Source organism: Xiphophorus couchianus, chromosome 12 (assembly GCF_001444195.1).
Source record: "Xiphophorus couchianus chromosome 12, X_couchianus-1.0, whole genome shotgun sequence".
Lineage (NCBI taxonomy): Eukaryota > Metazoa > Chordata > Actinopteri > Cyprinodontiformes > Poeciliidae > Xiphophorus > Xiphophorus couchianus.
The window spans coordinates 4,428,040-4,452,633 of record NC_040239.1 but is presented as its reverse complement, the minus strand read 5'-3'; the positions used below and the strand labels follow the sequence as shown (position 1 = coordinate 4,452,633).

Sequence of the window (24,594 nt, the reverse complement as noted above, 5' to 3'; positions counted from 1 at the left end):
CGCCACACTAAACAAAAAAATCCCACCTAATGGTTTCTCCTGCCACTAATCTCCAAAACAACAAAGCTGTTTTTTAGAGGAGGAAGAAACATTGAATTTTGTGAATAAACTATCAAAAGTTAACATCCTGTTTGCAGGTTTCTCTCCGGGCGCTCCGGCTTCCTGCCACAATCTAAAGTCATCACTGTTTGGTTAATTAGTTTCTAAATTCTCCTTTGGTGTGAATAAAAAATCAGTGCTGCACAGTGGCTCAGTGGGTAACACTGCTGCCTTGCAGTAAGAAAGTCCTAGGTTTGAATCCCAGCCTGGTTCTGTCTGCATGGGGTTTTCTGGTTCTCCATGTCCATATGTGGGTTCTCTCCGGGCGCTCCGGCTTCTTCCCACAGTCCAAAAAGATTTAGTGTGATTTATAACGGATGTTAATAATAAAAATAATTATTATTGTTATTAATATTACCATTACTATCTATAAATAGATATATCTATCCATCTATCAATCAAAAGATATATCTATATATATATATATCTATATCTACGTGTATATAGATATATATAGATATATAGAACTATATATCTATATAGATATAGATATATAGACCTATATATATATTTATATAGATCTATAGGTAGATCAATCTATCTATATATAGATATAGATAGATCGATAAATAGATCTATAGATAGATCGATAAATAGATCTATCTATAGATCTATTTATCGATCTATCTACATATGTGATACCTTTCTATTAATTTATTTGTTTAAGATCTGAATTTAATCAATACTAATATTAGTTGTGCAACAAATTACATCATTACTGATATTAACAATTTCAGAACAAGGTAGTATAAAATATATAAAATTTTATCATTAACATAGAGTTAACAAAGATTAGAGAAAATTTTGTTTTGCAAATGTTTATAAAATCTGAACATTTTCCTGCCAGAACCAAATTAATAATGGATAAAGACAATTTCTATGGAGCAGGTACAGAAAACCAAGGTAGAAATCTAATGTTATTCAATTCATGTTAAATAAATGGAAAAAACATTACTTATTAAATATTTGGTCATTATTTCAGTTTGAATCAGGCAGAACTTATCTGTTCGTTCCCATAGCAACGATCAGAAGCAGGACCCTCCCCAGAGCCACAGTGACCTCACTGATGAGGTCACAGACGACATCATGAACATCACAACAGATCAAAGAAGTTCTGAGGCTTTAACTGCTTGAATCTCAACACATCAGTTAGAATCCAAACACTTCAGTGAGATTCAGATTTTGTGTCTAGTAAGGATTTTTGTGCTTCCAAGATGCCATACCCTTTAATTTTGCCACTTGGTTTTGGACTAGGATATCTGGTGACGACAGGGATGAGGAAAGTTTTCGACAATTTCTTTCCTGGAAACGACTCGGACGTAAGTACCTCCCAGGATATTGAGAGAGATTTGTTTTGGGACGGGCTTCCAACGGTTCCCAGAGATAAAACTGACCCGGCTGGGGAAGTTTCTTCTCTCGAACGTCCGAGTCGTTTCTCAAGCTCCCCGGATGTTGACAGAGATTTGTTTTGGGACGGGCTTCCAACGGTTCCCAGAGATAAAGCTAACCCGGCTGGGGAAGTTTCTTCTCTCGAAAGTCAGAGTCGTTTCTCAAGCTCCCCGGATGTTGACAGAGATTTGTTTTGGGACGGGCTTCCAACGGTTCCCAGAGTTCAAGCTGACCCGGCTGGGGAAGTTTCTTCTGGGGCAGATCTCAAAGCTCAGGCTGTGAGATCCACTATTTCATCTCCGGTGTGTTCAGAGAAAACATCGAGAAATGGCGCATCCTCCAGGGTCTCTGAATGTAAAAGTTCCTCAGACGGAGCGTCAGACTTAACACACAGGAAGCAGCAGACGAGCAGCAGAAGGACTGTTAACAAAGACAAAACTGCCCCAGACCAAGTACGTAATTCTGACAATGAGGAAAAACTTTGGGACCAAATTGTGAACTGTTCCCAAAAGAAAAACTGCCCCGAATTGGATAGCTCACTGTTAGAAAGAGAGGAAAAACTTTGGGACCAGATTTTACTGAGTTCCCAAAAGAAAAACTACGCCGAATGGGGTAATTCAACCTCAGAAGAAGAGGAAAAACTTTGGGACCGGATTTTAATGATTTAACAAAAGAAAAACTGATCTAGATTATGAGGTTTTCTATGATGAACGAACAGATTATCCTCAGATTCCAGCTGCCATAAAGACGACCTCTGTAGAGGACAACCTCTGTAAAAGTTTCCCCAACAGGTTCAGAAATCGTTCTCAGTTTTTAAAGCTTTCTGAACCTGTTCTCAAAAAAATGTGTACAAAAGCGGGATTCATAATGAGAAGCAAACACATGAAGAGAAACGCCACACTAAACAAAAAATCCCACCTACTGGTTTCTCCTGCCACTAATCTCCAAAACAACAAAGCTGTTTTTTAGAGGAGGAAGAAACATTGAATTTTGTGAATAAACTATCAAAAGTTAACATCCTGTTTGCAGGTTTCTCTCCGGGCGCTCCGGCTTCCTGCCACAATCTAAAGCCATCACTGTTTGGTTAATTAGTTTCTAAATTCTCCTTTGGTGTGAATAAAACATCAATGCTGCACAGTGGCTCAGTGGGTAACACTGCTGCCTTGCAGTAAGAAAGTCCTAGGTTTGAATCCCAGCCTGGTTCTGTCTGCATGGGGTTTTCTGGTTCTCCATGTCCATATGTGGGTTCTCTCCGGGCATCCGGCTTCCTCCCACAGTCAGGGGTTTTTCCCGACTGGGAGCTTAACGCAACCTGTTGAATGTGACAGTTAGCCAATCAGAAAGCTCGGATTCCCCTTGTGCTTTCTGAGGGGAAATTACTGAGGGGAATCCCAAACAGCTGACACGGAGCAACCCGAAGTCCAGCAGACATCAGAGATGATAACAACATTAATGTTTATTCAAGATTTTGTGCAAAGAATACAGAAATGACAAGAGGAGGAGTTGGAGCTAAATTCCTACCGCATTTGATAAACCCGGTAACTTTTCAGCTGTTCTTCTTTAACGTGACTTAAGTAGGTTATAATGATTTTCATTCAGTCAGTCAGGACTGACACTAGCCACATGCATTGCAGGTAGATTGTAGTAAAGCATTGATTAATGCCTGGTTTTAAAATGGGTTAACTGAACTTGCAGCCATTATTTTGTGCCCATTGTTGGACACCACACGGCAGGATTGAACCGTTATACCTAGGATTTCTGTCGGCTAATGTGTGGTCTGTCAGATTTTGAAAATCGGCCGACAGCTCTAAGATCGTGTAGTGTGCGCTGGGCTTTACACTGAGGAAATGAGGAAGGGAGGAGTCTATGGGAGAGCACTGGAGTTGAGCCTTTTTTTCATTCAGTGTCATTAACAGAAAGAAAAAAAGGCCGGACGAGACGATAATGCCGATAATTATAATGACGATAGTTTTAATTTATCATACGATTAATTGATTTATTGTTTATCGCGACAGGCCTATTGATACATTTTGATCTCCTGCTTCAGTGTCTGTCTGTCTGTGATTGTAAATCTGCACAACATTGGATCTCCTAAAATATGTTTAAAGTTACTAAATCTGGAGTAAGTTATCCCCAACCAAAACAAGACTGTATGTGTTCTTTTAGCTAACAATGCAAAAGCAGAACTTATGTATTGAAAAAGCTTTGTCTCCCTCCTCCCACAAGATATTATGGAAAATCTTTCATCCTGTCTTGTATAATTATGATGTACTATTTTACTATATGTCCTTCACTGTCTCTCCTGATTTGGTCCCACAGAATTACAGTGGCATCAACAGGAACGAAATTCATGAAGACTGTGAGGAAAGTCTGTCAGAGCACCCACATTGGAGAGAGGCCATACAGCTGTGACCAGTGTGAGAAGAGATTTACTCAAACACAATCTGACAGCCAATCAATGCATCCATACTGGAGAGAGGCCATACAACTGTGACCAGTGTGAGAAGAGATTTACTCAGAAATAGACCCTGACAGTCCATCAACGCATCCACACTGGAAAGAGACCATTCAGCTGTGGCCAGTGTGAGAAGAGATTTTTTCAAAAACAGTCTTTGACAGTCCAACGCATCCACACTGGAGAGAGGCCATACAGCTGTGACCAGTGTGAGAAGAGATTTACTCAGAAACAGACTCTTGACAGTCCATCAACACATCCACACTTTAGAGAGGCCATAGAGCTGTTTCCAATTAGGCTTATTTGCCAAATTATTAAAGATACTTTTCATTTATCCAATGTTTCTCAACTAAAATAAGTTTGTTTTATTTGTCTGATGTAGTATTTCAATTTATATATCTTGTATATTTAGCTGCAAACAGAAAATCTTCATAATTACCAGAAATAAAGGTTTGAAAACATCAGCTTATATGGAACTAATCTAATGTGTTTTGTTTAGTGATGAAGTTATTGAAATAAACTTTTTAAAGAATAATTTATTGATTCATTGAATATATAATTGTTGTACACTTCATAGTACATCTTATCTCCCAGCTTATGTCTGAGTAACATGTAGACATTTGTTTAGGTGTTAGAAAATCACTAAAATGCACAAATTGCTGTACACCTTACTGATGAGGTCACGCTCCTCCTGCAGGTTAAAATAGGTCGGTGCAGTAGTGGCAACATGTTCAGATATTTTAATGGGAGTTAAGTTGACTTAGAAAGAGCCAGAGTCATTCCTCAAAATTAAAACAAGAAGATGAAATAAATGTTTAATAGTTAATGTACTTCATTTTTATTATCACAGCTATGATTGATCACTCCTGAATCAGCAGTAACAAATAGACCATTAAAAATCAGAAATTTGTTGTTTCCATCGTCAGGATGAAACTAAAACAGTTTAATAACCTAAAATGTGTCTAGATAATTCAGAATAGATTCTCACTGTCAGTTACTGGTTGACTGGTTATTCTTCCAGATTAGCAAAGCTACGATCACGACTCCCAAAGCTAAAGAGACTCCAGTCACACCAAGTCCGATCTTCAGAGCATCTTCTACCTGGAAATGAAGAGAGAGGAACAGATCAATCCAACGCATTCGGAGAAACTTTTCACTCCCTTCTAACAGTCTGAACGGCTTGGTGACGTTTAATCACATTATAGAGACTTCAGTGTATTCTATTTATTTTATGTGATCTAAACCGACACAGAGTAGAGGACAGTTATAATACCTGGTGTTTACAATATTTAACAAACAATTTTGAAAACTGGTGTGTATTTGTGTTCACCCCCTTTACTCTAGTAACCCAAAATAAAACCATTACAAAAGTCTCTTTGTTAGTAACCAGAATCCAGCTGTGTGTGATTTCATCTCAGTATGACTGCAGATGTTCTGGTTTCAGAGATTCCTTAGAGAACATGAGAGAAGAAGAAGCATCACGGATACAGAGGAAGGCAGCAGCAGGTCAGGGAGAACGCTGAGGAGACGTTTAAAGAACGGTTAGCTACTAAGACAACATCCTGCACTGCAAAAACAATTTTACAAAGTTTTTTGTCTACTTTCTAAATATGTTGTTACACTTTGAATCAGACTAAAATAACTTACAAGTAACTTTTCAGCAAGATATAGGAGTTTGCTTTAAGCATTAGTTCAACGGGCAGACATTTTTTCTACATCGTAATTGAAACAGAGCTAATACTTTTTCATCAAGAAATTATTGACAAGCTCCTATATTTTGTTGAAAAGTTACTTGTAAGTTAGTTTTGTCATATTTTAAGTGTTCTAAGATATTTGCACTAAAAGCTTGGCCAAGACTTGGTGTTTTTGTAGTGAAGACGTCATAGATGGTTTTAGACAAAATCTCTTTCTGTTCAAACAGTTCAGTCCACGTTTGAAAAGTCCCGTGTTGTGTTTTTCATGAGTCTCTCAGTCTCCGTCAGTAAACGTTTTAGTAAGCCTTTAACTGTGTTTAAATCTCATTTTAAGTTTGACTACTCTACATTTCTGGAGCATTTACAGCAGAGATGTCAAACTCTTTTTTATTTTCAGCCAAATCAAAAGTCTGAATGTTCTTAAAGGGCCGGTTGTGCCAGAATGTATTGATAAAACCCATTAAACTGTTAAAATATCAAGAAGTAGGTGTTTGTTTCAGTGTCAAATAATATTGAACTTCTTTTCACATTGATCAGTCCATCAAGGAGTTTGTGATCGTTTTTGTGCAATCAGAATCACAGATTTTGTGGTGCTAACTTAGAAATATTTGTAAGAAATGTTTACAATATTTCCGTCATTGCATGATGTTAAATGGGATTTTTTGTTAAGTCACTTAAACTGAATGTCTTTGAGTTTAAGTGACTACTCAAAGATTTTACAGCAATTTTTGAGAAGAAATTGCAGTAAAATCAGAAAAAATGTGTGGATCTGTGGATTTTATGTGAATTTTGCAGATTTGTGAAAAGCTGGAGGAACTTATCGATGTAATTTAGAGCCTAAGGGCCACATATAAAGCTATGGTGGACCAAATTTGGCCCCCAGGCCTTGACTTTGATACATGTGATTTAGAGGTTGAGACTGAAATGTTCCTTAGAACTGACTAAACGGACCTTTGGTGAAGAATCAGGTTTTGGCTCCAGGAAGTAGTTTTCCTCCTGCTTAGAAACTCCGTCTGTCCTTCATATTCTCCGGTTTGGTCTCCATCAGACGTACCTGCTGGGACTCGGCGGCTCCGTAGCGCAGCTCAGTGGCAAAATGTTCACAGTTGTAGTCGACAACGTTGTACGATCGAGTTGTGCCGACGAGTTTGTTGGCTTGTTCCACGATGACGTGGGCGGGGCGCGGCTGCTTCTCCTGGTCCATGTTGTTGTTGATGTGCCACTCGTCTGAGGAAACCACCTCCAGCAACTTCTGCTTCAGAATGTTGTTTTTCCCCACTGGAAGGTTGATGGTGCTGAACGACGAGAAATTTCCTTCAAACAGAAACCAAATGACAGGAAAATGTTTATGGAATGAGAACGGTTCTGGTTCTGATGGTAGTTTGACTGGAGTTTAGTTTAAGGGTGTTCTGATATTTTCTGGGCTGCAGTTTGATGTTTTTAGCTGTAACAAGATTCATATAAACTTCTTCTCAGTCAACAGCAGAGTGTTTTAGTGAATGTGGCCTTGAAACAAAGTGGTTTCTGTTCTGGTAGCACCAGTTTGGACTGGACTCACCGTCCGGTCCCAGCAGATGGACGACGTAGCCGTCACCAACGTACACAGCCCAGTGTTCATAGACGTTGCGAAAAATCTCAATCAGGTCTCCAGGCTTCGGTTCATCTCCGTTCTGAGATTTAAAGGAAGAAAACGGCAAACAGAATAATTTCTATTATCATTTTAACCTTCGTCTCTCAGGCTGCTGGTAGTTTAGCTCCACAGTTTCATTTGCAGTTTGCACATTTTCTTTCTCAACTAGAAAGAAAAACTATTTCATGATCAGAATGTCTCCTTCACTGAAGTTCTGCTATTTGTCTTACAGTATTAAAAACATATTCAACATTGAATAAGCCACATCAAGCTCACTTAGTGCTTTTGGACCTAAGTGTGTTTTGTTCTACTTTTGTGTCTGCATGGCTGAGAATGGTCGAAATGGGATCAAATGTTGATGGCTTATTTACATTAATGTTGGACAAATTTAAGAGACTAAACCAAACCTTATGGGTTTTAATATGAACCAGATTAATGTTCATAAAATCTAGATTTTAAACTTTTGAGGTAAGTTTAGACACATCAGACCTTCTAAACAAACCTTTACGTTAAACATGTTTATGCCAGCGTTGGATTTTAGACGTTTCTCTGGTTCAACTCAACAGATAGAAATCAACAGAAGAAAAGGAAATTACCTTTATTATCCAACAGAGCGGAAATTCAGATTTAAAAGCCAGTTTACACAAAATACCAAATAATTTAAAAAATATATAAAAACCAAGATTAATGATAAAAATGTACTGAACAAGACTACAACATTATCAGTTCATGTGCCGTTATCAAAATAGAAATATACAATCCTAAGTATGTGCAGGTGAACAAAATCATTTTTTAAAATATACAGATATGTGGCACTAATATGATTATCACTACCAGCCATCGGAACCGCTCTGCACACTGAGAAGGGAATGCTGCCATCATGTGGTGGATCGGGGGTTTGCAGGATGCTGGACCTCATAGTAAAGCTGAAAAAAACTAATGGATCTTATTTCTGTGATTCTGCCAGGGAAAAACTTTCTACCTAAAACTTTATCTTTGCTTTCTAGTGAAAACTATATTAATGATTAATCTTCACATCTGTCTCTGTGTCCTCTGGTAAACACTGAGCGAAAATCATCAGAAAAGCACGTAGCATGAATTCATATTAAAAGTGAAGAAAGCGAGATTTCAAGTTTCTGTCTGACCGCAACAGTAAATCATCCTGGATTAAACTCACATGATTGATGACAACATTTACATGTTGAGACTGAATGTCATCTTTAATATTTTTAAGTTGCAGCTTTAAAACTTCACCCCAACCAGCTGCTGTCGGTACACACGGAACATGTTAGAAATTATAAACTGAAAAATCAAAACAGGAAATAATTTTTCTCACCTTGTCAGTGATTGGTTCCTTTGCAGGTTCTTCTGTAAAAGGATTGAACATTTTAAAAGAAAATGTCCAAGTTAAGCATTGCATTATACTAAATCTTAGATAAAATTAAATTTATATTAGCAGGATGAGGGAGTTGTAACACTGCAGAAAAAATATGATGTAACTTTTCTCTAAGTTTTATATAAGAGAAATAACACAAACCAGAATATTTAAATAAAACTTACGGCTTCCTGTAGAGTCCATGATCTGTGGCGTCAAACTGAGGAGAAAGATCTGGTTGAACAAGTCAAAAGAAAAGTGTTTTAAAAGAAAATCAAAGATTTATAAGAGCAAACTTGTCCTCTTTCACAAAGTTTTTAAAAAGAAATACGTATGGGAACTTTGAGTTTCTTAAAGCTTTCTCAACTTTTCACTGAATCTGTATAATCTAAAATACAAAAGATCACTTTTCTAACTTTGCCAACATTAAATTAATTTAATAAGAAGTTCAGAGTGATGTTTTGCTCACCTGTCCAGCTCTGTGTCTTCACCTCACCCTGAGATAATCACAATAAATACAAAATATGAAAGCCTTTCAACTAAATCCAGGTGTGGCTCAAAAATGAGAAAAATAAAAAGTAACATAACCTGTTATGACTCTACCCTGAACCGAACTACACAATGTTTTTAAATTGTTTTACTGATTAATATGAAATACTTTTTCCACCTATGTAGGATTCTTGATCTCAGAAACTCAAGTTATGAATTTTGTCTTTGCTTTCTGTGAAATCTGTGGACAGGATATGACATGAAAACTAAACGTCAGCTGAAAGAAAGATGCATTTCTTTAGATACTGGCAAAGATAATGATCACACCCAGGAGATTAAGAGAGATTCCTCAGTCACCTGCAGGACATGAAGTCATTACATTGTGTTGTGTGATCCACCTGAAACATAATAATGAAACATTAAATTCTTTTAATTAAAAAAAATTATCTCTGTACATAGATATTTTTTAATGATAAAGCAGAGGAAGTCAGTAAATATGTTTGATTTCTTCTGCAGAGAGTAGTAGGCTGTGATCTACAGAAATGAGTTATTTCAGAATCAGCCTGGTGAAAAAAATAATATATTAAAGTGTGTGTTAAGCATACTGTGTTTTTTAGCCACATTTTTAGCATGTCATCAAGTGAATATACTTATTAAGATTATATTAAAAATGTAAAATAAATTAATTTTTAAAAAGATGCTTCTAATACATGTTTTAAAAATATATTTTGGTACACTTTCTGAAAGTGTATTTTGTCTAAAATATACTATAATTTCTAATTAGATATATTACTAACATTATGCTTCATTTTAAATGTACATTTTAAAAATATATGACAAGTACATACAAACAACAATTTCTTTTTTTAAGTCTACTTGAAGTCTATTACTGGTAGAAACAAAGGACAAACAACAATGCACACCCACACCAAAGGACAATTTAGAGCTTAGTTAACTAAGCAGGAATGTTTGTGGACTGTAGCAGGAGTACCCAGAGAGAACCCACTCATTGGTTGGGAGAACATTCAGAAAATACTGAAAGGCTGGGGATTTGAACCAATGTCGCTATCAACCAAACAATCAATCAACAGTAGTTTTCAGCAGACATTCACAATAATAATAAATCAAGGCAAAGTCAGCATTTAAAAACCAGCCACTGCTTAAAAATACAATGTTAAGAGATATTTACACCAGAACTGCCATGAACGTTCACATTCACAAAATAAAACAAACAAACAAACAAACCAAACAACAATTACCCTTCTTAAAATTGTTTAGGTGTTCTGAATCAGACCCTTGGTTCTATATATATATATTTCAAACATTTCTCATATATTATAGATAAATGTTTCATGGTTTTATAACACTGAATTTTTCATTGGCTAGAGAGAAACGCTCTGGTCCACCAATAGGATGATATACAGCAATTCAGACAATTTTAGACTGTAAGATCCATCCATCCATCCATCCATCCATCCATCCATCCATCCATTCATTCATTTTCTAACACCCTTGTCCCTAGTGGGGTCAGGAGGGCTGCTGGTGCCGATCTCCAGCTAACGTTCCAGGCGAGAGGCGGGGTCACTCTGGACAGGTCTCCAGGCTGTCGCAGGTACATGTACATATACTTACTAAATATTTCAGTCACTAAGTGCTAGTGAGCAGAAGGACTTTTCTCTCCACCCTGCTCACTCTACTGCTCTGCTTGGTGGTTTGAGAGGATTTTGGATAAAATGTTGCAGACAGCAGATCAGGTTTTTCATAGATCCACCTAAAAAGAATCTGAATACATTTACAACATAAACATGTAGTTAAAAAACCTGCATAAACATCAACATGATTTATTTAATTTAGGCAAGTTTTGTCCATTAATACTTGATTGTCATGTAAGAGGATTGTAATATTGTAGCAAAGACAGATGGTTTTTAGAACTCCCTATCATATTGAAGCAATATAAAGAGATCCAATTGAAGGAAACCATGAACAACTCTCTCTCTTTGTAGCTAATAATCCTAATTATTGACATACAAAAACTTTCTTTTACCCTGATCCTCCTGGGTTTCTACTTCTGAGGTTTGACATCTTTAGCCAGGCAACATTAATTACTTCCAAGTAGTCACCTGAAATTACAAATCGGAAAAAGCAGTACTTTATCAAATCTATTAAAGCAAAAATTCAAATAGTATATTATTGATAGTATGAACCACTAGTAATGTTCATTAAGGATTTAATCAACTGTCATCTGGATTCGACCTTTAATCCAAAAATCGGTGATGCATTCAGGAACAGATGAGAACTAATGTTTTTAAACATGAAAATAAATCCTTTGGAGGTTTTAATATGCGTTTCAGTATGTTGAATAGAGGATATAATGGGCCTGGCTGATGTAGCCCACTTACAGAGAAGATCAACATTTTATCACACCTATTGAAATGTTCGCACATTTTAAAAAACATCTTATCTATATGTACATTACCTTTAAATCATTAAGCGGGAAAGTTATTTTTAATCTAAGTAGGCAATTGTAATAGCTGCACAGTATTTTATTGTATTTGATCTACTATAGGTGAGGTGTCTACATAAAGGTCTACATACAGGTGGGTCTCAATAACTTAAAATATCTTTGAAAAGTTTCTATTTTAGTAATTTGATTCAAAAGTTGAAACTTGACTCTTGAGATTTACCACATACCTTTTGTAGTAGTCTTATGTTAAATTGATTTTCTGGAAAATAAATTATCTTTTTTTTTTTTTTTTTTTTACATATTTTTCTTTTTAACCCAATGAACATTGAATTGAAAATTCATGTGCAGTTTTAGTGTACAAGAGAAATGTGAGCCTTGCTAAGCCATAACATTATTAAACTATAATATTTTTACTTTATATTAAAAATATAAATTTCAAAATACCACATTGTTTTCAGTATTTTGTATAGACCAGGTTTTGTGATATGGATGGAGCTCATGGAAGTCAGTGTTCAGCACTGTGTTTACAACATTTACCAAAATGGCCTCTACTTTCAGTAAAACTGTAGAATGCTCTAAAACTGTGGAGCAAATTTAGAAACTGGGTCTTTAATTTAAGGTGACTCATAGTTTATGCAGGAAGAACACATAGTTATTCGCAGACACCGTTCTCCATCAAAGAATGGATTTTAGAAATCCGCAATTTTCGTCATTCCAACACAAAATATACATTTTAGCTCCGTTTTCCGACGACCGTTGAATGTATCACACCTCGCGCTGTAGGTGTCTTATTAAGAGAACAAACTAAATTCGGACATATTTGTGATCGTTTAAGTGGTAAAATTTCTATTTCTTTGCTCTCCGTTAAGTTTAAAAGTAAAATGTTACAATTACTTAAAGGTATTTTTAAGTAAATGTCGAACACAACTAGGAAATAAACCAATGTTTAGGAATGTTTGCGAGCATTTCCGTGGTAAGTTCTGTTTAAAAATGTTTCGGCTAGCCAAAGCTATGAGCATTATAGGGCTAGGGTTAGCCAAAGCTATGAGCATTATAGGGCTAGGCTAGGGTTAGCCAAAGCTATGAGCATTATAGGGCTAGGGCTAGCCAAAGCTATGAGCGTTTTAGGGTTAGGGTTAGCCAAAGCTATGAGCATTATAGGGCTAGGGTTAGCCAAAGCTATGAGCGTTATAGGGCTAGGGTTAGCCAAAGCTATGAGCGTTATAGGGCTAGTGTTAGCCAAAGCTATGAGCATTATAGGGCTAGGGCTAGCCAAAGCTTTGAGCATTATAGGGCTAGGGCTAGCCAAAGCTATGAGCGTTTTAGGGTTAGCCAAAGCTATGAGCATTTTAGGGTGTCTATCTTATGATAAATATTTTAGAAGTCATATTAGCCATTGTAAAGTTATGTATTTAAGCTTACTAATACTAATGTTTTCTCCATACAATATATTAAAATAGACGTGATTGGCAGCAAATGTAATTTAGGTATAATTGTAGAAATGGTAGATTCATTAGTTTTGATTACACAACTTTGAACCAAATAATTATTTAGATTATAAAAATGTATAAAGTGATGTTAAATACTTATTTTCATAAGTACATCCTCTAATACAATTTTGTTTTAATATTTGAAGTTTTCAGGACAATATAGAGAGCTTTCAGTATTTAGCTGTATTTAAAACACTGCAGGATGAAAACTAATGGTTGTTAAAAATTTTTATGTTGACTCAATTTCAAAGTCCTGTTCTGAGTATTAGTAGCTACAATAAAATAATCGACATTCATTAATTTGTTCCTTAAATGCCTGGTGTATCTAATTAAAATCATACCTAAAATAGTTACAACATTCAAATGAATAATCTCAAATTAATTAGACATTCGAATGGCAGCAGAAAAACAAGTAATACATGTTTTTATACAATTAGATATACATTAAAGGGTAACATGGCTGACAAAACTAAAAAAAAGTAAAAAATGATCGTTTTGGTTGTTCTTGGTCGCTCTTTGTTTTGCTTGTAATAGTCATTTAGGCCAAGTTTATTAATGAGTTTTGACATTGTTTAACAATAAAAAAACATGCAGCGCTTTAAGACACAAAGTAAATACGTTTTTAAAGTGAAATAAAAGCAGAAAAAAAGCCCTGACAGCTGTATTATTTAATACTTTGTATAGAATTAATCTACCAGTTATAAAACAATTCACACAGTTTAAGGGTCAGTTTGGTTTATTGTTCTTTATTTTTTTTTCTTTTTAATGTTATCAGACCCAAACCAAAAGACCATCAGGAATAGTAAAGCCATCATTTATAGTTTGCTTATCAGTTATTCTCAATGTCATGTCATGAATAAAATCAATGGTTAATAACTAAAAATTGCAGCGCTGGAGGACTGAAACTGAGAAATTAATTGTTTTTCACAGATTATATTAAAAGTATAGATAATACAAACTCAGTGTAGCTGTTTGTTTCTTTAGCTTGTGCTGCAAGCTAGTGGGTGGGTGGAAAAATATTTTTAGACCTCATCATCTCGAAGATCCTTGTTTTCTTAGAAAGTTATTTACTTTGGTATTATTTCTCTGTTGAAGGTGAATTTCTACAGAGTTTTTACATGAAATGTTGAGAAGCTGGATCAGCTGGATCTTGAAGGAAGGACGATTATTTATAAACCAGAGACAGATCTTTAACGTATTATCAACACCCGAGTGAAAATCTGCTCCTGCTGAGACTCAGCGAATCATCAGATACGGAAAATGAATGAAAGCAGCACCGTTTGGTAGGTTTGATGTATCTGTTTAATACCTTTACTTGTAAAACGAATATTATATTGTTTTGCTAACTTTACAGCATCAGTGTTTGTGCCGTCACTGTAGAGTATTGTACAGAGCAATCAGATCCAAACAGTTTTCTGCGTTTTTAAAAATTATAAGCATATTTCAAGTCTGTACTTCTATATTTTTAAATATAAAATGATTGGTAATTTGATCAGGTACTTAGTACTTTCTACCAAATACTTTTTTACTCGTCATTTCTTGGAAGCCTACTTTTCACTTGAATAAAAATATGTTGAAGTATAGCTTCTCTTACTTGAGAACAATTTTTGGGTACTCTACCCATCTCTGGAATAATTGATAGAAAAATCGATTGCTGCATTTGAAGTGAAAGGCCTGTCAATAATTAGAAGGTATTTTCAGGAAGTTGTTGTAGACTGTGACTTGTGTTTATGTGTTTCTGCCTTCAGTAACGCTTCTAATGAGGCTGAGATGGATGAAGAGGCGATGCTTTCAGACCAGGAATCTGTCAGTTTGCTGCAGGATCTTCCTGCTTTCCAAAGCAGATCGTCTGCCGTTTCAGATTCTCATGAGATTAAAAACAAACCGGAGCTGAATCAGCAGAAAAGAGGGAAACTGAAGTCCTGCAGAGGTGAAAAGTCTGCGTCTTCATCACGATCAGGTGAGCTGGAAAGACATTAAAGCTTCACGTTTATCGAGATTATATTAGAGATTTTTTATTTGTTGGGTTCTGTTTGCTCAAAGGAAAAGTTCCAACTGAAAAGAAGCTTCACAAGAGAAACGCGAAGGGAGAGACTCTTCTTCACAAAGCGTGTCGGAGGAAAGATCTGCCTCAAGTCAGAATGCTCCTTCAGGCTGGAATCAGGGTCAACATGGAGGATTATGCAGGTTTGTTACAGCTTAAACATTTCTGTTTACTCCTCCATGTATAACAGCATTTTTTCATTGGTTCTGTCAGGATGGACACCTCTGCATGAGGCCTGCGTTTCTGGAGACGAGTCTGTGGTGGAGGAGCTGCTGAGGGCTGGAGCTAACGTTAACGCTCTGAGCTGTGAGGGCGTCACACCGCTGCATGACGCTGTTTACAGTGGACACCACCAGGTGAAGGAAAAAACTCTCTAAGAGTGTTTTGGCATATAAAAAGAAAGAAAAAAACACATTATTTAGATACAGAAAACATGCATGAGGTGAAAAAGAGCTGAGTTTATTCTCAGAATATGCGCAGCAAAGTATAGTTTATTTGCTGATTGCTTTACTTTAAATTAAAAACGTCAAAAAATTCAACGGGTACCTCTCTTGTTGTGAAAATGAGAAGTAAAATATTCCTTTTACTTATTTGGTTTTAACAAAATATCCATAATTAGTGCATGTTTTGTTTTCGATCTAATGTCAAGGCAATACAGGGCACACACTGCAAAAACACAAAATCTTACAGATCTAATCTAATTTCTAGTGTATTTCTAGTACACTCTGAAATAAGACAAAGCTAACTTTTTCACACTTTTTCACAGTCCCGCAAATACTATCTGAATTTTTTATAATAAATGGCTGCTTTCTCTGGAAGAGTTTCTTTCTACTCTAACAGAATGTTTGAAATGTTTTTTTTCTTCTGTGTAGGTTGTGAAGCTCCTCCTTGAGAACAGCTCAATCCCTGCCGACCAGAACGTTGGTGGAAAAAGTTTGTTGGACATGGCCGAGGACAGGAGTATGAAAGAGCTACTCTTGAGTTTCCAAACATCCTATGAAGACCAGATGAAGTCTAGCAAAGGGGCAACACGATGCGGCGAACCAGGTGAGCATCTAAAGAAGAAGAAATTTATTGAGACGTCTGATAAAGGTTTAAAGTCCTGAATGATTTAGATTTATTTAAAGTTGTGAGTGTTTCAGACCTTCATCCAAGAGAGTCGGGTGACACAGGCGGAGAATCTACTGATGTTCAGCTGAAACGGATAAATAATGTGAGACTTTTTCACATATTGCACTTTTTCCTTTGAGCTGTTTGTGCTTCTACTTTATGCTTATTATCAAATTAATGAAATGCATTTCAGTGAAAATGCTTTTGCCCCTGAAAGATCCAGTCTGTTATTGATTCATTTACTCTTCTGCTCCAGCTGCTCCATATATGGTCGTTCACATCCTGTTTTATGAAGGCAGTCACCATAATATCTTTAGTTATCTTATCCGAAGCTGGAGATTTAACCACTTTTACTTAACATTGTTTTTGCTGTTTGCATCAGTATCACTGGCTGCGTTTTTATTACAAATGTGAGCAAAACTTTGTCAATATTCTGCTAATGTTGGAAAAACATAATTTTACATATGTTGTGTTTCTGTTAAATAAGAAATGCAAATAAAATCACGTGTGAATCACTCTTATTCACGTGATAAGTAATTAAAAACCCCGCATCTCCATCGTCTTACAACCACTTCCCGTCTTCTTCTTTATGGTTTTCACCAAAACTATTTCCATTAGAAGACTTTATTTTCAAAATGTTAAATTGTGCTGTTATATGGTGAATGGAAACTTGGCTATTCTTGGATAAATGCTGCCTCATTTTACTGAAACCTTTTGCTTTGATTTCATTTAGTTCAGAGCAGTTCAGAACAGTTCAGAGGCGGTTTCAGCGCTTCTGGAGGATGCTAGGAGGAAACAAGCAGAAATGTCAACCTGGCCTCCGAAAGATCTCAAGGATATTGGTGAGATATGTTTCAGTTTTCATCAGCAATTTTAGAAAAAATATTGTACATTATCACATTTAACATGCTCTCCAATCTAACTGCAGTTGTTCTGATTTTCAGGGAGATGCAAAGAAGTTTTGTTGCAGATCCAAAACGTTCTGATGAATGTTCTCGCCAAGCAGCGTTTAGAGAAGAACGATCTGACCCACAAATTCAGGTCAGTTCAGGAATATCATTGATTAAGCTAAAGCATTTTCAGATTGGATGGGCAAATACTGCAAAATATGCTTTTTCTTTTTAATTACTCTCCTAATTTGAGAAAAATACAAATTATGCTTCTCCATGTTTGGTTCTGGTTCTGGAGATGAAGAGCAGACCAGAACCAAAAGGCCTGAGAGGTCTGGCAGGTTGATACAACAACAGCAGATCTTTAAGTTATTCAGTGATTTATAAACAGCAGTATTTTAAAGTCTACCTTCTGAGCTTCAGGGAGCCAGTGAAGAATTTTAAAACTGAGGTGATGTGCTCTATCTATCTGCCTGATTTTAGTCAGAACACCAGCAGCAGCAGCGTTCTGGATCTGATTTTTTTTTTTGTCAGACCTGTGAAGACACTGTTGCAGCTAAAGATAAACGCATGGACGAGTTTCTCTGGATTTTGCTGAGACATTGGTCTGTAATCCTGAAAATGTTCTTCAGGTGATAGAAGGCCAACTTTGTAACTGTCTTTATGTGGCTCCAAGGTTCAGGTTAGAGTCCATCATTACACCAAGATTTCAAAATGGATCACTACTTTCACTAGAGTTTGTATTGGTGTTTGAAGTCCTTGAAAATGTTTGAATTTTATGGTTTGGAAAGTGCTTGATTTCTGTATAAAGTCCGTGAAAGTGCATGATATTCAAATTGTGCATTTTCGTAATAAAGTGCAATCCAATGTTTGAGTTTTTTACAGTTGAAACCAGATATTTTATTACACATAATAAAAAGACACATGCATGTTGTTTTTTATAGTTTCTGCCAGCACTTCTTGGTAGCTTTATAAAAAGCCAGTGGTGCTAAAATTTCTTGTTTTTGCATTGTTACTAAAAATTGTAATTATTATTCCATAAATGAATTATCTTTCTTAATATTTTTATATCCTGAGATGCACATGTGCAGTTATGCTGCTGATCTGTTTGCACATTTACTCCTCCTGATAACAGCATGATTATCTCTTTTTTTCCAGGGTCGTGTCTCACCACCTTTGCCGCCGAGTCCTGAAAAGTCAGTTCTTGTCTCTGGCTTCAAATCAGAGACATTTGGTGCAACTCCTCCAGAAACAAATGCAACTGGAAGAAGCTTTCACTACAACAAAGGCTAAAATTTCAGTTCAGTCCTTGAATCATCAAGTCAGCGTTGCTGCTCCCACTCTCCCTGACCTGCAGAGTGAGGAAGCCGGAAGCTGGAGAAATGGTCCACAAACCAGAGCCGCTTTGCAATTTTTCTCCAAGAAGAAAGGAAAGAATGCGTTGATACAAAGAGGGGCTAACGATGATGGTGGAGGTCTGCGTCAGCTCGTACAGAGCGGCGTACTGCCCAAGGGCAGCGATTTGCATCTGACATTAAAGGTGACATTCATCTCTGAAGAGTTACCATTAACTAGGCCTGAAACGTTTAATTGTGATGAATCTAAATAATTGACAATCACAGTTTGGTAGTAACTAGTTAGATTTACTTAGCTACATTTACTGGAGCTACTTTTAGGAAAAAAAATACTTGTAGGAGTATTTTTACTTTTACTTGAGTAATTTTATTATGAAGTATCTCTACTCTTACTTGAGTAAAATTTCTGGATTTTCTACCCACTGAATGAAAAACACGTTTTAACCAAAAATCCACTGGACACAGACACCTGCAGTTTTTGTTAAAGTTTCATAAGTTTTATATTGAAACAAACTGATTTGGGAAAATTTTTCTTTTGTGTCATTTTGTTATTTTATATTGTAATTATCTTATTTATATGAATTATTTTTAATTTATATTTGGATTTTTAAAGCAAAATATAATTTTTTTCTTAAATTAAAAAGCATTTTTTGCTTTCTTTATTAAATATGAAAAACTAATATTTAATAATTTTTAAATACTAAATGAATGATTATTTGATCAGTTACTCAGATCTTGAGTAGACCTTTTATTCACTTGAGTAATTTCTTGGTTAGCTACTTTTTACTTTTGTTTGAGTAAAAAAAAAAGTAAAAGTATTTTACCCTCCTCTGCTGTCTATAAATGTAATTGTTAACTTGAGTATACGGACTCAAAAAATGCTGAAAGAACAACACACTCAGAGCAATAATCAAACCAAAGCTACACAAAATATGTGCATTTTGCATTTAAGATAAATGCAAAATTATCTTAAATTCTTTTTTTAAAAAAAAGTCCTATAAAGCAACTTTTGCTGTCCAATTACTAATTGGTTAATTGAAGAAATAATTAACAGATAATTCTTAATTTATTGATGTCAATACAAGCAGAAAAGGCCTGGACTTTTCATATGCAGATGTTAGGAGTATTTTTAGCTGCATATTCATCCTTTTCTAAAAAAATGATCAAGCGTTGACTGAAGGAACTGTATGTTGTTGCATTTTAGGCAATAAAATGTGGATTTTCTGATTTTAAAAAAGGAATTGAATTGTTTATTTGAAATTTAAACTGTATTTGCAGTATTGTATAAAAAAAGCTTAAGTGGCTAAGTGAAAATTCTGCAGAATGTGCCATTTTTTTTCATCCAATTAATAAATAACTAAAATAGTCGTTAGTTGCAGACTTACATCTAAGTCTACGTGAAATGAATGGAATGTTTCTGTTGCCTTTTGGTGCATTTAGCAGCTGTTGAAAAATAATTGCTAGTTGATTAATAAATGAATTATGTCTTCATTTCTGTTGCAGGGTAAGCAGCATGTTGCACAGGTTCTCTCTGGTGGCGTAATAATGAGCAAAGGGAAGTCGTATCGGACTCCAGAGTTCTGGCTGGAATCCATTCTTGGTAATAACATCCCTGTTGGCTCCATGTATGCTCTGAACAAGGTTAGTCTTCATCGTATCACTGAAATGCCACCTTACGGTTTCAGAAAACTAGCACTAATTCTTGAAACATTTGAGTTTCTCAAAAGTTTAAGTGAAGTTGTTTTTTTTTATTAAGCACCTTTTCTATTGATATATACATGTTACATAAAATCACAATAAAATAAATGGAAGCGTGTGGCCGAAACTTCACAAAATAACCAAAACAAATCAAGATGTATGAAAGCTAGAGCTGCACAAAACATCAAGCTGGAATCTTCATCACAGGTTGCTATTGCTGCAAACCGATTGGACACAATATTTGGTACAACGTTTTTTAAGAAATAAATTGTTTATTGATTTTGCATGAAAACTAAATGCATTTACTGCTCCCATCTAATAATTTTTGGCACTGAGAGGCTGAAACTCACAGATTGGTCATTATTTAGTAATAAAGAAAAAAACTTGGAGGTTAATTGTAATTGACTCAAACATGATATTTTCCCTTCTCTGTCTTAAAGATGACTTTCAGAGACAAACCTTTGTCTTACTACTTGCTGAACTCAGAGGCCAAACAAAATCTGTCTGATGTCCGTCTTCATGCTGACAAAGATGATTCTACTGAACCGGAGCCGAGTTTAGGTGAGTCTGTCATGTGTCTAAATACAGCAAACACTTCCAGATGAAAATCCCCTCTTTAGACTGACCTCAAGCTTTTTTTCTGATGAACTGAAAACACAGAGATAAAAACATAACATTTGTTTTTGAAAGAGTTTTCTTAATTTGCTTTAGATTGCCAAACTACCTCTAAATTCAGTGTGTTTTGGGTCAATAGCGGATATTTTTGTGCCAGTCTGAATTACAACAACATTTAATTTCCCTTTGTGAGAAATACAGTACTTTTGAATTGAATTGAAATGAAACATAGCAATTCACTTTAGTTTTTGTTTGTAAAATAACCAATCTTGAGTAGCTTTATGGTGAAGAAGGGTTAAATTTATGTCTATTTAAAATGAGTTCAGACAGAGATCTGTGAAAGAGTGCAGTTTTTAGCTGAATTTTTCAGAAATTGTTGGATGTTCCATTCATTTCAACGGGGCGCAAGATGATTGAAAAAGCTGAATATTTAATAAACCGTAGAAGATGTCATTACCAAAAGACATAGCTGCAATGTCCTGCATAAGCAGGATATGGTGGAAGTTGAAAGGTTGAAATAGCACAAAATATAAAGAAGTAATGTGGCTAAAAGTGTATGGAAATAAGTAGAAGAAATAGCAAGAATTAGGATGTCCTGTTGAATATTTTTTTGTAAATTAATTTCATAATTAAATATCTATTTTATTTTTATACACTTTGTATAGCTCTTAGTTTCTTTATATTTTAGATCGCTTTTTTTATTGTGAGTTATTTATTGCTATTTCCTAAGTAAATTAACCCTTTAATAGCCCCAACTTTAACTTTATGCTAACGATCACCTGCCTTTCTTGTTCGGTACATTTTGTACTTCATTAACAGTTTTATGTTTTAATTCTCTGCAGAATCAGTGGACCCATATCAGCTCTTACGAAGAATTCGTATCATCCATTTGGTGACCCCTGAGGAGATGATTCCAAACGCTGTGATGGATTTGTACTGGGACAAGCTCATGAAGCAAGACCAAGTAGAGTTTGACAACTGGGAGCTTGAACTCTAGCTGTGTCTTTATATTTATGACCCTGTAGGGTTCTGTTTTATTTTACACTATTTTATTTTATGTGTATTCAGTACATAGTAGTTTGTTCCGGCTAACTAAAGTCAATTGCAATTACTTTGTCATATCTAGGGGAAATAGCCAAAAATGACAAGTTATCAAATAAAAGTGCTAGTATAATTTGTATATTATGGAAAGTTTATTTACGTTTGCTGATTTTTTTGTATAAACAAAAAAATTTGTTTACACAATTTTTTATTTTTTAAAAGTATTTCTCTTGAGAGTCTTTAATCCAGCTTTTACGGAAGACCAGAAAGGTCAACAAAAAGCAAAAGCTGCAACACAACAGCAAAGAACCACATCAAAAGTTATGCTATCAGGTTAACATAACCTCTGTTGTTGCTTTTGTTGTTGCATTGTTGTTTTTGCACTTTGCTGACCTTTCTTGGCCTCTCTCTATTTCAGAGTGAATTCAAGACGTTTTCCACCGACTTAGAGTGACTCTAATCAGCTGATGTACATAATTTATGAGCCTTTAAACTGCCGCATATTTTCATTAAATGGATGCTTTTATTTGTTCCCCATATGTAATTTTTTTGTTTCTCTTTTCCTCTTATCAAAACCTACAAACTGTCATTGCAAAAGAAGAGACGTGTTTGATGCAGACTGTTGCATTCCTGTGATCTGTGTTTTGTGTTGTCATTGTTGTGTAGAGATACAGCAATGCTGCAGCAGAAGAAATAAAACAAAAGGAATCTCGATCGTCCTCTTGATTCCCAGTATTTTCCTAGTCGGTATGAATAATTTTGGATTCTGTCCCTCCTGATTTAAACCCAGTAAAATGGAAGTTTTGTTTCTGTCAAAGGTATGAACTGCAGTTTTAGCTTCACTTGGTTCAAATTATATAAAAAAAATATCTTAAATATCTTGGGCGCCTTTTGGTGTCCAAATATTAATTGGAAAATATGTATTTTTAGCTGCAGAGGCATCCAGACAGCGTTCACTAAGGAATTCTGTGTTGTTGCATTTTAGGCAATAATATGTTTTTGTTTTTATTTAAAAAAAGAATTAAGTTAATTCTTTATGTGCATTTTCTCATGTATCTCTAATATTGCATGAAATAAGCTTAAGTGTTAAATGAAAAATTTGCAGATTGTGTAAATTTTTAAATCTGATTAATCAATTAATTGTCAGAATAATCAGTGGAATAATTATTAGTAGCAGCCCTAAAAATGTCAAGTTGAAATTGTTTGAAGGGGCAAAAATGCTTTTTTCATTTATTTTCTTTTTTTTCTTGTTTAAATTGCCAATACAGTACAGCTTAATTGTTTTTATTTCATTTGTCTCTGCTCAATAATAAACAAGGTAGATTAATTTCAGGACCTGGATTCTAAGTGGAATTAGCAAACCAAATGTTTGTCATTAATCTGTGTTAGTCCAGGGCTGCACAAAATCCCTTAGAGGGCCACGGGGCTCCTGGCTCAAGCTTTGGACATGCCAGATCTAGAGAGATTGTGGAGAGGAATAGTCAAAAAATGTCTCTGTATGCTCCAGTCTGTATGTGTAGAAGATGAAGTTGCTTTTTTTAACCCCACAAATGTACTAAAACTGACCACAGGATAGAGCTCCTGCAATAGGATATTTTATTGTATGACTTTTGTATAGATATTTAAAAAGGGAGGAAGCTTTGTGGTTGAAAGGAAAAAAATTCTCCCTCTCCTTAAAAACGTGCAAACACTAGAAATTACTCATTACAACTCAATTATTCAGAGTTCTTTTGCTCTTTTTTTCAGGAGGGGAGATATTGGGTCAGACTTTCTACTTGAAGTTGCAGATCAAACCAGCAGGTGGCAGCATACACTCCATAGCTATCCACAGAACTGTAAGCATTTCTGAGAGTGAAGATGCCCCTCCACCCCGCCCTGCAGAAACAGGATGTGTCCAGACATGGGGGTTTATGCAGTCATGTGACCACAATCCACTCCTCCTCATGTCTTATGTAATCCCCACCTTAGCCATGTGCTACCCCCATAACCAATGACCTACATATGATTATGCACCCACTTATCTACACAGTTATGAACTTTTTCTGCTTCTCCTAGCAGCTAACTTGTTCACATCATAGGAAACTGTCAGTCATGTTTTATAGGTCGCTTTTAAATTGATAAGTTTTCTGACAAATTGCCGCACATACATGCCTTTGTTCATGGAGTAAGGGAGCTGTCACACCACTTCCTCATTGGCAGTCTGGTGAAAAACTGCATTGTTTGTTCCATAGGGGGCAAGTGTTAAACTCTTTTTGTCAAGAAAAAACTTCAGAAGTTAGAAAAGCTTAAAAAGATTGTTGTTGTTTTAGTTGCAGATGCAGATGGGAGTTTGGAAAGATTCATTACTTCACTGTGCACTGCATTCTTTCCAGCCTGTTTTGTGCTCGCCTCCTTCAACCAAACTACTTATGTCACTGCTGCAACCCAGTCAGAGATGAGTATTGTCTGGGTGCCTATATGGAACCCCATTGCTACCAAGAACTATACATTAAAAATATTAAAACAACATTTCATGGGGGGAGAATCCACTTCATTATTTCAGCACTTTTCAGATCAGTGTGAAATTTAAGCAAAACTAAAATCGAAGTCAGGAATAAAAATGTAATAAAGGATCAATTTTGAAAAGAACTTGGATAAAAACATTAAAAAATAGTACATATCAGTTAAATAGCCATAAAGCTACACAAAGTTTTTTTTAAAAATCCTCTCTTTTTTCCTCAGGTTGAATATAAAATATCACAGCTTGAATTAAAGTG

General features: G+C 35.5%; 2 protein-coding genes across 2 annotated transcripts; one reads left to right on the top strand and one right to left on the bottom strand.

Annotated features, from left to right (window-relative positions):
- Positions 1–4,556: 4,556 nt before the first annotated feature.
- On the bottom strand, positions 4,557–8,873 carry LOC114153959 (HRAS-like suppressor 3). Its single transcript, XM_028032656.1, has 5 exons — positions 8,828–8,873; positions 8,604–8,635; positions 7,196–7,307; positions 6,692–6,951; positions 4,557–5,044 (listed from the first exon to the last, which is right to left on the bottom strand). Exons 1-5 carry the CDS (start codon positions 8,844–8,846, stop codon positions 4,934–4,936), a joined length of 534 nt encoding a protein of 177 aa, XP_027888457.1. The 5' UTR covers positions 8,847–8,873; the 3' UTR covers positions 4,557–4,933.
- Positions 8,874–12,030: 3,157 nt separating this feature from the next.
- On the top strand, positions 12,031–22,550 carry LOC114154157 (putative ankyrin repeat domain-containing protein 31). Its single transcript, XM_028032983.1, has 13 exons — positions 12,031–12,568; positions 14,181–14,368; positions 14,834–15,045; positions 15,129–15,272; positions 15,343–15,485; positions 16,002–16,176; positions 16,272–16,342; positions 16,973–17,081; positions 17,184–17,280; positions 18,288–18,669; positions 19,988–20,125; positions 20,623–20,743; positions 21,640–22,550. The coding sequence occupies exons 2-13, from the start codon at positions 14,346–14,348 to the stop codon at positions 21,792–21,794; spliced, it is 1,770 nt and encodes a 589-aa protein (XP_027888784.1). The 5' UTR covers positions 12,031–12,568; positions 14,181–14,345; the 3' UTR covers positions 21,795–22,550.
- Positions 22,551–24,594: the final 2,044 nt, after the last annotated feature.

Bases quoted from the DNA above. Each gene is read 5' to 3' on its own strand.
- LOC114153959 (XM_028032656.1), bottom strand. The intron at 7,308-8,603 runs GTGAGAAAAATT...TTTAAATCTCAG, and splicing joins AGGAACCAATCACTGACAAG to AACGGAGATGAACCGAAGCC. The intron at 6,952-7,195 runs GTGAGTCCAGTC...TTCTGTTTGAAG, and splicing joins CCATCTGCTGGGACCGGACG to GAAATTTCTCGTCGTTCAGC.
- LOC114154157 (XM_028032983.1), top strand. From the start codon at position 14,346: ATGAATGAAAGCAGCACCGTTTG. The intron at 15,273-15,342 runs GTTTGTTACAGC...TGGTTCTGTCAG, and splicing joins CAACATGGAGGATTATGCAG to GATGGACACCTCTGCATGAG. The intron at 18,670-19,987 runs GTGACATTCATC...TTTCTGTTGCAG, and splicing joins ATTTGCATCTGACATTAAAG to GGTAAGCAGCATGTTGCACA.